General features: G+C 35.1%; 1 protein-coding gene across 9 annotated transcripts in view; it reads right to left on the bottom strand.

The window, feature by feature from the left end:
* The window catches only part of RICTOR (RPTOR independent companion of MTOR complex 2), an 87,452-nt gene that overhangs the window by 41,586 nt on the left and 33,246 nt on the right, over positions 1-12,620 (bottom strand). For 3 of the 9 annotated variants that reach the window (XR_007505040.1, XR_007505041.1, XM_049794767.1), the window contains exons 6-15: positions 12,027-12,090; positions 7,697-7,823; positions 6,583-6,752; positions 6,268-6,335; positions 5,301-5,368; positions 2,714-2,796; positions 1,972-2,059; positions 921-1,011; positions 721-787; positions 535-615 (exon numbers count right to left, since the gene is read on the bottom strand). Coding sequence is in view for 7 of the 9 variants with exons in the window: in XM_049794767.1 (XP_049650724.1) it covers positions 535-615; positions 721-787; positions 921-1,011; positions 1,972-2,059; positions 2,714-2,796; positions 5,301-5,368; positions 6,268-6,335; positions 6,583-6,752; positions 7,697-7,823; positions 12,027-12,090 (907 nt within the window). In the remaining 2 variants the exon portion in view is untranslated. The other 6 variants (XM_049794769.1, XM_049794774.1, XM_049794768.1 and 3 more) reach the window with 6 other exon arrangements.

Below are 12,620 nucleotides of genomic sequence, written 5' to 3'. Positions count from 1 at the left end.
TCTGTAGCAGGGGCTACCCACACAAGGCTAAAAGAGCACTCCACCAAGTTGGAGTTGCCTGAGTGAATAAATCGAGTGTCCCAGCCACACCAAGCTGAACATGAAAAAAGTTCTGTCTGCCTAGCCTGTGAGGCAGAAAGCTAAACACACTGCCAGAGGGCTACCATCATTCTATAAAAAACAAAAAATCTGCAATGGTCCTTTTCCCAAACACAGCAACTGATGGGTGAGTTTGCAGGACTCCAGCTTAAAAATACAACTGGCTACTGAGGCAAGGAAGTGTATTGGTGAGAGTTTGAGAGCTGAGGATTATCCTTGGAGCAGAACCCCACTTTCAATACTTTCCAAGCAGCCTTCCTATTGGTTCATACTGCTTTTAATATACGAAGTGCCTAAAGATGTAGTGTAAATTAACCCACTATTCTGATGAAAATTAATGTTCCGAGTTCATAATAAATTCAAAGCTATAATAGGAAATATCCATTTATAACTAGCTACCAATACTACTTATTCTCAGCAAAAAGTTTTACTTACCATGTGCAAAAGTTCTCCTAAAAGGATAGTTGCTCTGACAGATACATGGTCATCACTACTTGTGATCACTTCAACCAAACCCTTCAAAAATTTAAAAAATTATTACATTTAGTGTACAACATCTTATTTTAATATTTATAGGAAAAAAGTAGCAAGCATCTATTCAAACTTAAAGTCACTAGTTACCTCTAGAAGTCCATTGGTAATAAAAGCTGAAAGCACTAAAGCCAAGTAATTATCCATAAGATCAGGCCTAAGGAGAAAAAAGTATGGAAACAATTTAGAGAGTTCATTTCTTATTGTCTCTGCAAGAAAGCAACAAGTATTTTGTCAACACCACCACGAAACAAAAACAAGGGTTTAGACTAAATTCACTAAATGCTCACCTTGACCTGGCTCGATGGGGTAATATAGTTTTAGCTTCAGCAGCTACAAAACCATCAGAAAGTCTCCAGCAGTCCTGAAACCTGCTTGGATCTAGAACAAGAAAATATGGACAATGGTAATTATAACATTGGATTTCATAGTGTTATTTTAGTAGTTGTCAGTAGGTAAACAATAGTCATTGCCAACAAATGTTATTTCAGGTTTCAAATTATAGAAAATTTTGTCAGAAGGGATCCCTAACAAGTTATCTAATCCACACTACTGAACAAAGCAAGGCTAACTTCAAAGCTAGAACAAAGATTGGATCTAAGTATCAACCAAAATAATGACATTTCCAATTCATAAGCACATGTTTAACAGAAAATATCATAAGACCTAACATTTTAAAATGTACATCCATAAGTCAGAAAGCAGGAAGTCTGCAACAAAGAATGATTTATTTACTTAAACGCAGAACAAGGATTAAGTTTTTATAATCGAACTTCAGAGAAGAGAATTGCTGGAACATTAAAGGCTGAAACTTACTCCTTCTGGGCTCATACTTCTGCACTGCAATACAAAGCAGAAGATACTCTTGGGTTCACAAAGGAGTAATTCTAAAGATAAAAGACTAACTCTGCTAAACAGAGACATGAAAAAGAATACACTTGCCCTAGGAAATAATAAGAGTCAGCTAAAGTGCAGTGGAGATTGCTAGCAGCTACACAGTATATAGAAAAGACTGTTCAAGAACTTTTCTGTAACATTCAACTAACACTTTTACATTACTAATACTTCTGACACTTCAAAGAAGTCTAATTTGTAGTAATGTGTTTACACAGTGTTTTGCATAAATGTTCCATTGTGCTCCACTGCTGATCTTTTATCAAACTTACAACATTTAATGGTTGATAAAGAATTTTAAACAGGACTTCAGAGCACCCAATTAATTCAGTGATGAAACAGTTAATGATGATGTAATTTACAATATAGAGGAGGCAGCGAAGGGTTCAAATTTGTAGAAGAGCTTAATAGACAGAATTCTTATATGAACTGCTACTAAATACTTACCTACACTGAGAAGTGCCTCAATAAATTCTTCTGCAATAACAGGGAGAGGAAGGCGAAATATATCGTAGAGAACTTCAAGCAGACCTCGCTACCAAAAAAACACAAAAGGAATTTTATAGATTTACAAAAATTGTCCTTTTGTTCATTATTAATGTTGAAGTTGGTATTTCTATAGAGAGCTAAAATTGGTGTATTTGTTTCAGTGTTTCTTTTTTTGATAACATGGTTATTTTCATAAACAGAAATCATGTGGAGAGGAGAAGGGAAAGGGCCTGTTTACTTTAGAACTGTGCCTCATTGTCACTATGAATTCTACAGAAGCTCAAGCTACTTGGACTACAGATTTTTAGAACAATTACTGATGCCACCATCAACTTCTTTTTTTAATAGGTAATTGGGAATAAACATTTTTTTTAATCTTGGATTCAGCTCTGGTTATTTGCTTTAAACTTATAACTGCAACTACTATGAACATGCTTTGACTTGTCACCAGAGTAAAAGTTATTTTATGTACTTTTCTCTCCTTTATTCCCTCTTCTCAGATATAAAGGGTGTGCTGCCATTCTCACAGGAATGTTATGATGGAATTACAGACTTGAACTTGGGTGTCAAATAAACTCGAGGATAGTGGTCTCTTAACTGGACTCTGTGTTTAAACCACTAAATTGTTAAAATGTTAAGAATATGTTAAGTAAAGCATCCATTATTATTCCTACATCAGTACTACATATTTACCACCTACCCGTATTTCCATATTTGGTATACAGAGTACCCCAATAAGAGACTGAATCCCAGAATTTCCAGGTTTGCACAGGCTGATAATACCTAGAAACATTAAATACATAGTAATATTCCCTCAAACAGAAAAAACATTAGACACATTGTTAAATTTTATTTCCAGTTTGATTACAAGCACAGATGACAAAAATTACTAATCAAACATTTTCACCTTTATAATGTCATCTCCTTTCCAATCAATATTTAACAAAACTTTCTAATCGCAAAACTCTTGTTCCTTCATTAAAAACTACAGTTACTTTTGTCCTTTCTACTGTGAACAGTATTTTTAAATTATCTGCAGAAACAACGTTCACTTGAAAGAACTGGCAGAAAAGACAAGACAAAATTGTCAATAAAGAATGAGTCTTAAACCTGAAAGATCTGCATCATCTTGGTAGAACTATGAGAAGTTTCTCCATCAAAAGCTGTATCTTAACCTAACAGATTATTCAGTTTCTTTTAATTTCAGGCAAATTCTAAACAGCAAGTGTAAACATACTTGGAATAACATTCTCTGTGCACCATTTTAAACCATCTTTTCCTAAATGACCAGTGCTCGCCTTCAGAAGTTTCACCACATTGAAATGTGTTTGATTTAACTTCGCATAAAGTCTCAGACCCTCTTTTATAATTCTGACCTTTTACTCTGTACTTCTACACAATTAGTTCAATATTTCAATATTAATAGGGAAAAACTTCAAATTGTTTCTAAATGCTACAGAATGCCACCTAAAGCTTACACCAATTTTCAGGCTCAATTTACATACAGTCTCTTCATTAAAAATGTGGCTGCAAAGACAATAACCTCACTCATTTCCTTGACCACTTCTCTTCATACTTCACAGAATTAAAACTTATGGAAACATGTTGTCCAGAAAACAAACAAGTTTCTCCAAAATGCAACTTTAAGTCAGTAATAAGAATCCAGGTTTACATACTTTGTCTTACACAAACCCAAACCATTATTCCTTAAAAATTACTAAAAGATGAAAAATACCACTTACTCATCTATTTTCACTAAAACAAATTTAACTTTAATGACATGTGCTTTATATGAACTTGAAGAAATTCCTCAATTTAAAAACTTCCATGCAACAAAAACTTAAGACATGAGCATGTGGCCACAGACACACTAAGAGCATTTAAATATGTTCCACAGTGCACCTCACAGGCCTTTTCCCAGAGCATATAGTGGCCCAATTGCAATACAGGAATAGATTTGGGTACATGCAGTCATTGCTCCATGCCCCAATTTTATCTGTAAGGACATGATCACACATGAGAATAAAGGACATAGTAACCATCAGCTCTGAAGAATTAACGCAGTCTGGAAAATAAGGAAAGAACGGCAGAACACAGCAGATGGTACAGACAGGCAAAAAACCCACCCCAAAGCCAAAACAAAACCCAAGAACATCCTCAAGCCTGGTTTAGCTACATGTCCTTTGAGAAGACTGACATAAGGACATTTTTATACTAAAAATATTTAAGATTTTAGTCTCCAACATAAAAAGCACTATAAAAAAAAGGATAAATGAGTGTCAGTGGAAGTGCCATGGCAAGTAACATATTCCAGGACAATTGTTTCTTCAGTCACTTGAACTTTCAGGCATATGCTAATAGTTCTAAGTGAGTAAGGGAAGATGCAGCAACATTCCTACCAGAAACTGCTTCCTAGAAATTTCAAAGTTGTCACAAACTTCCCAAGCTTCCTATCCAAACAAGCGAGAACACATGAGAAACTTTTGACTGATACCTGGATATTAAATTAAGCTTAGTGATAATTTTCACAACACACACAAAAAATAAAACAAACAGTCTCACAATGAAAAAGGCTTTCTATACAGTCTGAATTTTTCCTAAGTATAGCCTGTAAAAATCCTACTCAAAATTTTGGTAAATGGCTGTATCAACTCGATATAGTTTATTCGCAAGACACCATCTTAACTAAAAGAATGAGCAGTCCCTCATGAAAGAGGCAGTATCTTCATGCTAGATATTGTAATATTGCAGAGAAAGGATTTAGAAAGATGCGGAAACATGCTTTTTTTGATTTAGCAATGTCTTCTACATGAAAAATCCCAAACTATGTCCATCTGCAATTTCTCTTCAGCTATGGCACCTTGTTAAAGAAGGTGCTAATGAAACTATTCTGTTGGTATCTCTTTGCATAGACAAAAATTTCTTATTTACAGTGGCAGAACCATGTCAAAGGCAAATTCTTCTGATATGATGTTATTTTCAACATCCTCTTACCCATCAAATGTCAAGAAGTACCATCAAGGTACAACTTACAAGGTATTTGGGGGGGGGGGGGGGGGAGGGAGGTGGGGGGCAGAAAGCTGCATCTTGTCAGTAGTCAAACTATGTATGCATCCTCCAATTTTACAATATAAAAACACATCTTAGTAGCATTGTAGAAAGGTATTGATAGAAATTAAGACACAAAATGAAACAGATTCTGTGTTTAAACAAACCACTTTTATACTAGAAAGTAAAATTCCCCTTCCAATCATCCAGCTTCAAACAGGGAAAAAAAAAAGTCTTACCTGCCCATGATCGAAATGCTGCCACTATTCCCATTTTACTAGCTAGGAACCGTGCTTCTCTGTCCTCTCTGTCATTAAAACAACAGATGACACAATACAGTTCATTACTATAAAACAAACAGTGTTACTAACATAGCAAGTAAAAAGTAGTTAACTGAGACTTTAGATGGGAACAAAACCCAGAGTAAGAGAAGGCCTTTATGTGTGCATATATGCACGTATATGCATTTACACAATGTGTATACACACACAAAGATTAGAATTTTTAAGTATTGTTACTTTTCCTTTTTCAGGGGAGTTTCCATGGTAGGAGGATATCATCACAAAGTAAACACTTATGTATGGTCAGATGAATCACTCTGCACCTCCACTGACAGTGAATCTACAGCAGGGACATAAAGAGTTGGACCTTATTCAGTTACCCAGACCTAAGCATCTAATGCCATCTGATAATGAAAAAAACTGAACAATTCAAGTTGGAAGCAATCTCAGGAGGTTTCTAGTCCAAAATCCTGCGCAAAGATGTTGTCAGCTATCAGACCAGACCAGGGTATACTCAAGGCTTTATCCAGTTGGGTCTTAGAAACTCGCAAGGATGAAGGCTGCAGGACCTCTCCAGACAGCCTGCTCCAATTTCTCTCTGTTGTTTCTTGTCCTCCCACCTTTTACCACCATGAAGGGTGCTGCCTACATCTTCTTGATTACATCTTCATAGGCGTTAGAAAGGCTGTTACTCAAGGCAGGGTATCCCCCAGGCTTCTCTTCTCCAGGCTAAACAAAACCTTAAACCCTTTTAAACCTTAAACCCTTAATAGTCTTTTTGGAAGTTGCATTCCAACCCACTGTATTCAACTTCAAGTAATTTAGTATTAGGTCATTGCTTTTATTTTCACTTCAGAAAGAAAAACCACTTAATTCCCATACCATGAACATAACTGGTAGCACAAGTAGCAGCACTAACACTTACTTGAGTTGTCCTTCTGCTGTGTCTGGATTATGCCTGTAGTGAAAATCTGTGTAAGGAGCTAAAATTCTCTAAACAAAAGAAAGACATGCATTACTTTCACATGAGAATACAGTTAAACAGGTCTTGTCCCTTCCTCAGTCTCACTCCAATCTGTCATGTTATTCCCGCTTTATAAATCATTATGCTCTTATCTTAAAATGTTATATTTTAAAAGTTTTGCTCAAACACAGGGTAAAATCTGAGATTAAAATTAAACATTTTCATTAGTAATATAATGTTTAATTTCTGTCATTAAACAAGTAAAACTGAACCCACCTCTAATTCTACATCTGCTCGCACATACTGTCGGGTCTTTGGATGATTGATGAGATGCAAAACTGTAGTTATCAGAGCCTCATTTATTCGGCTTAGTTGACAATCAATCACATTTTTCAAGATGGTACTTAAACCACCCCGAAGAGCCACCACCTCAGGATTCTGAAGTGCTAAATAAAGAAAAACACGTCACTTCGGCCAGTGATAGGAAAAAAAAAAACATTTCATGACTTCCAATATAACAAACTTGCCTCTTTAGGACATGTAACTTTTTCTACCTGAACACTGCTGAGACATGTAAAGCTTTTTAATGGAACTGACTGACATCAGCAATATCAGAATTGAGATTTTGGATTAATTTATCATGAACAGTCAGTCAGTCACCACTGGCAGCAATTTCCCAATTTATTTCCAACCAAGTTTCCATACAGTAGCTTCCAGACTTCCCTGCAAAAGATTTTGTGCTTCACTGGACTGACATGGATAAAATATTTATACAATATAAAGGAGCAACTGATCATTTACTTCTTTAAAACAGAAGTTTGTATGTTGAAAACATTGCTGAGATTACTTCTTATTGATTTCAAAAAAACATATGTGGGTGCTGATTTTTAACAAGCATAGGGAGTTAGTATAAATCACTGTCCAGATAGCCTTTACATGGACACAAATACTGACTTCCATAAGCCACTGTGGAAATTTTTAAAGGAGGATGTTTTGTAGTTCTCTGAACTCTTGTACATTTGTCAGTATCTCATGTATGGAATTCTCCCTACTTCCAATCCATCAGTTTTAGAAACATCAACTGCAGCAGAGAAACATTTTTAAGGTAAACCAAGAATTGGCGAGTCTTAAAGGAAAGAACAGCACCTGAAATCTTCAGGTACTTCATGTAAGAGACTTTGGTTTTAAAGTGATTTTGGTTTATATCAAACTAATGACTAAAATCCATGAAACTGACATTAAGAACATTTAACATCTAACTCATTATTAAACAAATATCCTTAATTATTCGAATACAATCCATTTAATACTAACCCACAGAAAAGAATCTCTTAGAAAACTGATGACAACCATGTCAAAATTTTTCTTAATTAGCTTTCAGTCATCTTACCTAGTTCACAGATAATGGCTATACACGCTCGAACCATTCTGTCTCTTTCTTGAAGACCATCGTTTCCAACTGCTATCAAAGAATTAGTAATAGAACTGGGGAACAATGAGGCATTCACAGTGATCATCTGCCAAAAATGAAAGAAAAAGCCCTCTGGTTTCTTCGCAATATTTCTCTAAATATACTCACAGATTCACCAGCATTCTGTTTCCTAGATACAACCAGACAGACCACTCCATCTACTACTTGGTTGTATCTGGTGAATCCTCAAAACTATTTCTTTTGTTCTTGAAATTGTTTGTCAATTTACTTTGCCATTCTCTTCCCACTTTAGTTTGGGGGTATTTTTAATATTTTGTATTATTTTATCGTAATAGGAAAGGGTTAAAGAGAGAACTACAGCTACCTTTTTCATATTTTTTCCAAGATTTCTTTACCAACAAAGAATGCTATCCAATGGCACAGAGCAGATTACAAACTCTTCTAGAAGATTCATTCATACTGCAGCAGATTCTTCAGTACCTATTCAACTGTTTAATTAGCCAGGACTAAAATCTCATCTTTTGGAGAGAGATCCTTAGATTGCTGCAGACTACAAAAAAGGACAGTCAACAGAAGAAGCTGCTATAGTATCTAGAAGGCAACTGTCAGTAACACCCCTATATCCTCTTGCATAGTACCTGATCTTACTAGAACTGCAGCCTAATTCAACTCCATCATAAATTATATAGCTATGGCACAAAAGACACACACACACACCTTAAACATATTAAACTGAAAAGCAAAGATGAAAACAAGACATGCATCCATTAATGAAGTCATTCTTCAATTAGAAAAAAGTTTGCAATAAATTTGAGACAGAATAAAAGAACAGATTTTAATAGCCAATGCTCCTTTACACTACTGAAGAGGTCCCACACCATGGAAATCCTCAGCTGCTAGTTTAGGACAATCAGAATTTAAACCAGATTAAAGAGCAAAACTCTGGGCACACATTAAAGGCAAAAAACCCCAGTCCAAAACAACCAACCCAACACCACCACTCCTGACCTTGCCCCAAATGAGGGTTTGACTACAAAGGCTGATTAGCTGTTTGTTCACGTTTTTTCATAGTTTGCAAAAATTAAATATACATATCCTCTATACTGTGGAACATGAACATCACTAAACAGATGTCTTGGTAGCTTTTTATCTGTCTGACTGCTTAAAAAGGGAACAACATAATGTGTTATAGCACACTTAACCATGTCACATCATCTTCTACTAATAAATAAGAGTGAGATGTAAAAAACGACTCAATATCCATCAAATACCTAAAAACTTACAGCTAGTTTTCCAAGGCTTTTTTTAATATCTGTCTTGTTTCCAACAAAAGCCGGCTTATCTTCATTATTTTTCCAGAATTCTTTTGTCCTATATTCATTTTACAGCTCCCTTGGATGTCTTATCCCGTTTGAACAAATATCTATTAGTTGTTTTACCTTCTTTGCAGAGGATGTTAAAATGAGATCAACCATTATGACAAAAGTATTAGAACACTAAGAAGTTTATTTTTAAGTTGTGTTTTTGAGAAACTTCTTGTCATACATAGTGTTGTCACACACAAAACAGGAAGTTTTAAGATAAGACTCTAAAGAAAAAACAAACTCTTCCCCGCCCATGTGGTCTCACTTTTACAAGGGCATAAAGTAACAAGAATTAGCAATAGAAAGGGAGTACCAATCCACTCTGCAAAGTTGTTAATGTTTTTTCCTACCGATATTGACAAGTACTTACTGTGAGGACACAAGCAGCCTCTCAAGACTGCTCTGCTTCATTGTTTTCTTTGATTTTAAGACATGAGAATGAAAGATTTCTTTCTTTTAATATTCAATTCCAAGTACATCAGAATAAATATAAACTTTCATTTGCTTTCATTCTGCTTTGGGTTTTGAAATGCAGTTCAAAAGAGCAAGGACAGGTGATGCAAGGCTATTTACAAGCAGCTATGATGAAGTAACAGAGACTATGAATTTGGTCTTTAAATATTCCTCTAAAAAAAGAGGAATAAAGAAGGTGGTTCATATTGTACATAACACTGACTTCTGCTTTACAAGAAAACATCCTGCCTATTAAATTATAAAAAAGTGGGTTTATTGACTTCCATTAGATGGAAAAATGCTTTCCAAAGCAACTTTATGCCATCATTTTCATGGCTGAAGACACTGCCAAATTGCAAAGCTCCTCCTAGGAAATGTAGAGGTGATTACAGTCAAAAGAGACAGTGAGAACTCAAAGCCTTCAAAAAAAAAAAATCAGAAACCAAGTTTAAAAATTGTAAAGTTGTTTTTCTTTTCTCTTCCTATACTACTTTAACCCGCACTTTTTTTTTAAAAAAAGTTTATCATTTAGTGCCTTTTATGAATTCATAACAGGACTAGTATTTTGTAGTTGGTTCTTCTACCCTACGAAGAGAAGAAAGCAAGAAAATATTTTAAAGTTTTGTATCTACACTACACAGGAATTTTGGTATCAAAGATGAGGTTAAAGAATTGCATCCAGACTTTGAAGCTAAGAACAATAGTTCTACGATGCTGATAGAACCCAGTTCACTTCTTCCATGATTCACAGTAAATTACCTCCTGCACAAATGAATTATGTTTTATTTGCCATTCATTTTCCTCTTCTAGACCTTTATATAACCTTTTAGGAATCCTGTATCAAACCACTGAGTCTGAGATATTGAGGGAGATGAAGAGAGATGGGAAAAGGGCAAGAGCAGGGTAACAAAAGACAGTGTGAAATTCCAGAATACGCCATTCAGGATGCTTGTCACTGTATTCCTTATAAGACAGTTTCTCAAATACTAACTGCTCTAGGCCAATGCATGCTCAACTGATGCAGCTCAGACAGGACACGAAAGAGGTGCTAACTTTACTGGTAGCCAGTTCTCAGCATCAAAGAACCATGAACATCTCTGTACAGCATGTACATTCCATTCACAGCATCCTTGTACAACAATGGAGAAAAAAGCACAGGTGGTCAGCTGTATAATTTTTTTAATGCTTATCTTTCAGGATCATTTTTTCCCAATCAAACGAATGGATTTATTTCTCTTGCTTCCTCTTGTTTCTTTCAAGCAGAACAGAAGTTTTTGCTCAACTAGGAAATGCTCAAATAACCCCAGGAATAATGCGACAAATTTCTGATCCAAATAAAACCAATTACAAATGTGTTTCCATTCTATTGCCTGATTTAAGTTATTCTGGCTCTACATTGAAGCTCTTTTTTTTAAAGCAGATTAACAAAGAACTTTTACAGATTTCAACTTCCTCAAGGATCCATTTCTTTAAGGTGTTTTTTTGTTTGTTTGTGTTTCGGGGTGGTGTTTAAGCTTTAAAATGCCCTTTTTGGCACAATTCTTAATCAACCATATTGTCTCTTCTGTAAGACAGAAACCAAGTGAGGTCATAAGAAAAATAAATTGCACAAACTTCCATATTTTCAACCTATACATATATGTAAAAAAAATACACATACACACAAAACAGATTAAAAACACACAGTGCTCCTGGGGAACCATTCTCCCAACTACTTCAAACTTTACTTAGGGCTTTGGTAGTTTTTCTTAAGATGCTCAGTAGAAGAATATGAGCTCCATAAAGAACAGTAAAGTCCAGTACAAAGGCAGAATACTGTGCTGCCTGAAAAAAATACCTTCAGTAGATGTGTATGCTAATTTCTCTAGGACGAACTTGAAAATGCAGCTGCCACAGCTTCAAACATCTCATATCCATGGGTACACAGTACAGTAACCACCACAGACTAACTATGTCTTATAGTATATCTAAGAAAAGAACGATGGATAGCATCCTCTATGGATAAAGCAATAAGGCTAGAAGCATTCCTTCAGCTGACTATCCCAGTGATGGCAATTTGCCTCATTTCTCAAATGGCATAAAATCTTCCATCCTTGATTCAAAGATGCTTAAACACACTATACAGTAACGTTAGATCATGAGATGAAACTTAATAATATGGTTCTTATACCCTTGCATTCATCATTTGATACATTTTTCCCAAATCTTGTCCAGTATGATCTCTACCAAAGGAAAATTAGCAGTATTTTTCTAGCCCACTCAAGATTCTAAGTTTTAAGAGATTAAAATTGAAACAAGTCTCAGCACTGCCATTCCTTCTCTCTTTTGAATTATAAGCTATAATTTCTTCTCATACAGTAAAGTAAGGTAAGGTTTTAGAGAATGTGTGAAAAAAACTGCTGAGGGAGAAAACCAGGAGACAGCACAACTGACTGGCATAGCTAATAAGACCATATATAGCTAGATTTTACCTTTCTGACTAATCGAAGTGCTTGTGTTCGTTCTACTTCATTACTCTGCTGTATGTCAATGCACCTAAAGTAAGTTAAAAAACATATTTTGTTTATAACAACACTAACTTTCACCTTAACTGGTAACATCTCATGTTAATATTTATGCAACTGAATAAACAGAAGCAAATATTATGACCGATTGTTTAGAAATTCTGCCTTTCAGCACACTCATTATGAATGGTCAATTAGCTTCAGTTTGTATTTTTTTCAGTTATCTTCATTATAATTAAATCACTGGAGCGTTCTCAAATATACAACATCAAGGCATAAGGGCTTCAACAAATATTTTCTGAGCTAGCTGCATTTGTCATTTCAAATAAGACTAAACAAAGTATTTGTAATGTTTCACATCAACATGTTTTGTGTGTGTTCTCAGATCAGAAAAGTCCTTTTGCTCCAACAAAATTAAACAGCACACTAAAACTGACTATGTGCATATATAAACAGAAACACGCACATCTGTATCAGTATATTAAATCCAACAAGATTTTAACAGAGGAAGCACTAGAAATGTTAATATTTACATCTACTCATCATGCTGATCTTATTATC

The sequence above is a fragment of the Accipiter gentilis genome, chromosome Z (genome assembly GCF_929443795.1).
Source record: "Accipiter gentilis chromosome Z, bAccGen1.1, whole genome shotgun sequence".
NCBI classification, from domain to species: Eukaryota; Metazoa; Chordata; class Aves; order Accipitriformes; family Accipitridae; genus Astur; species Astur gentilis.
Note: the sequence above shows the minus strand (reverse complement) of the source record. Positions and strands in the feature narration are given on the sequence as shown.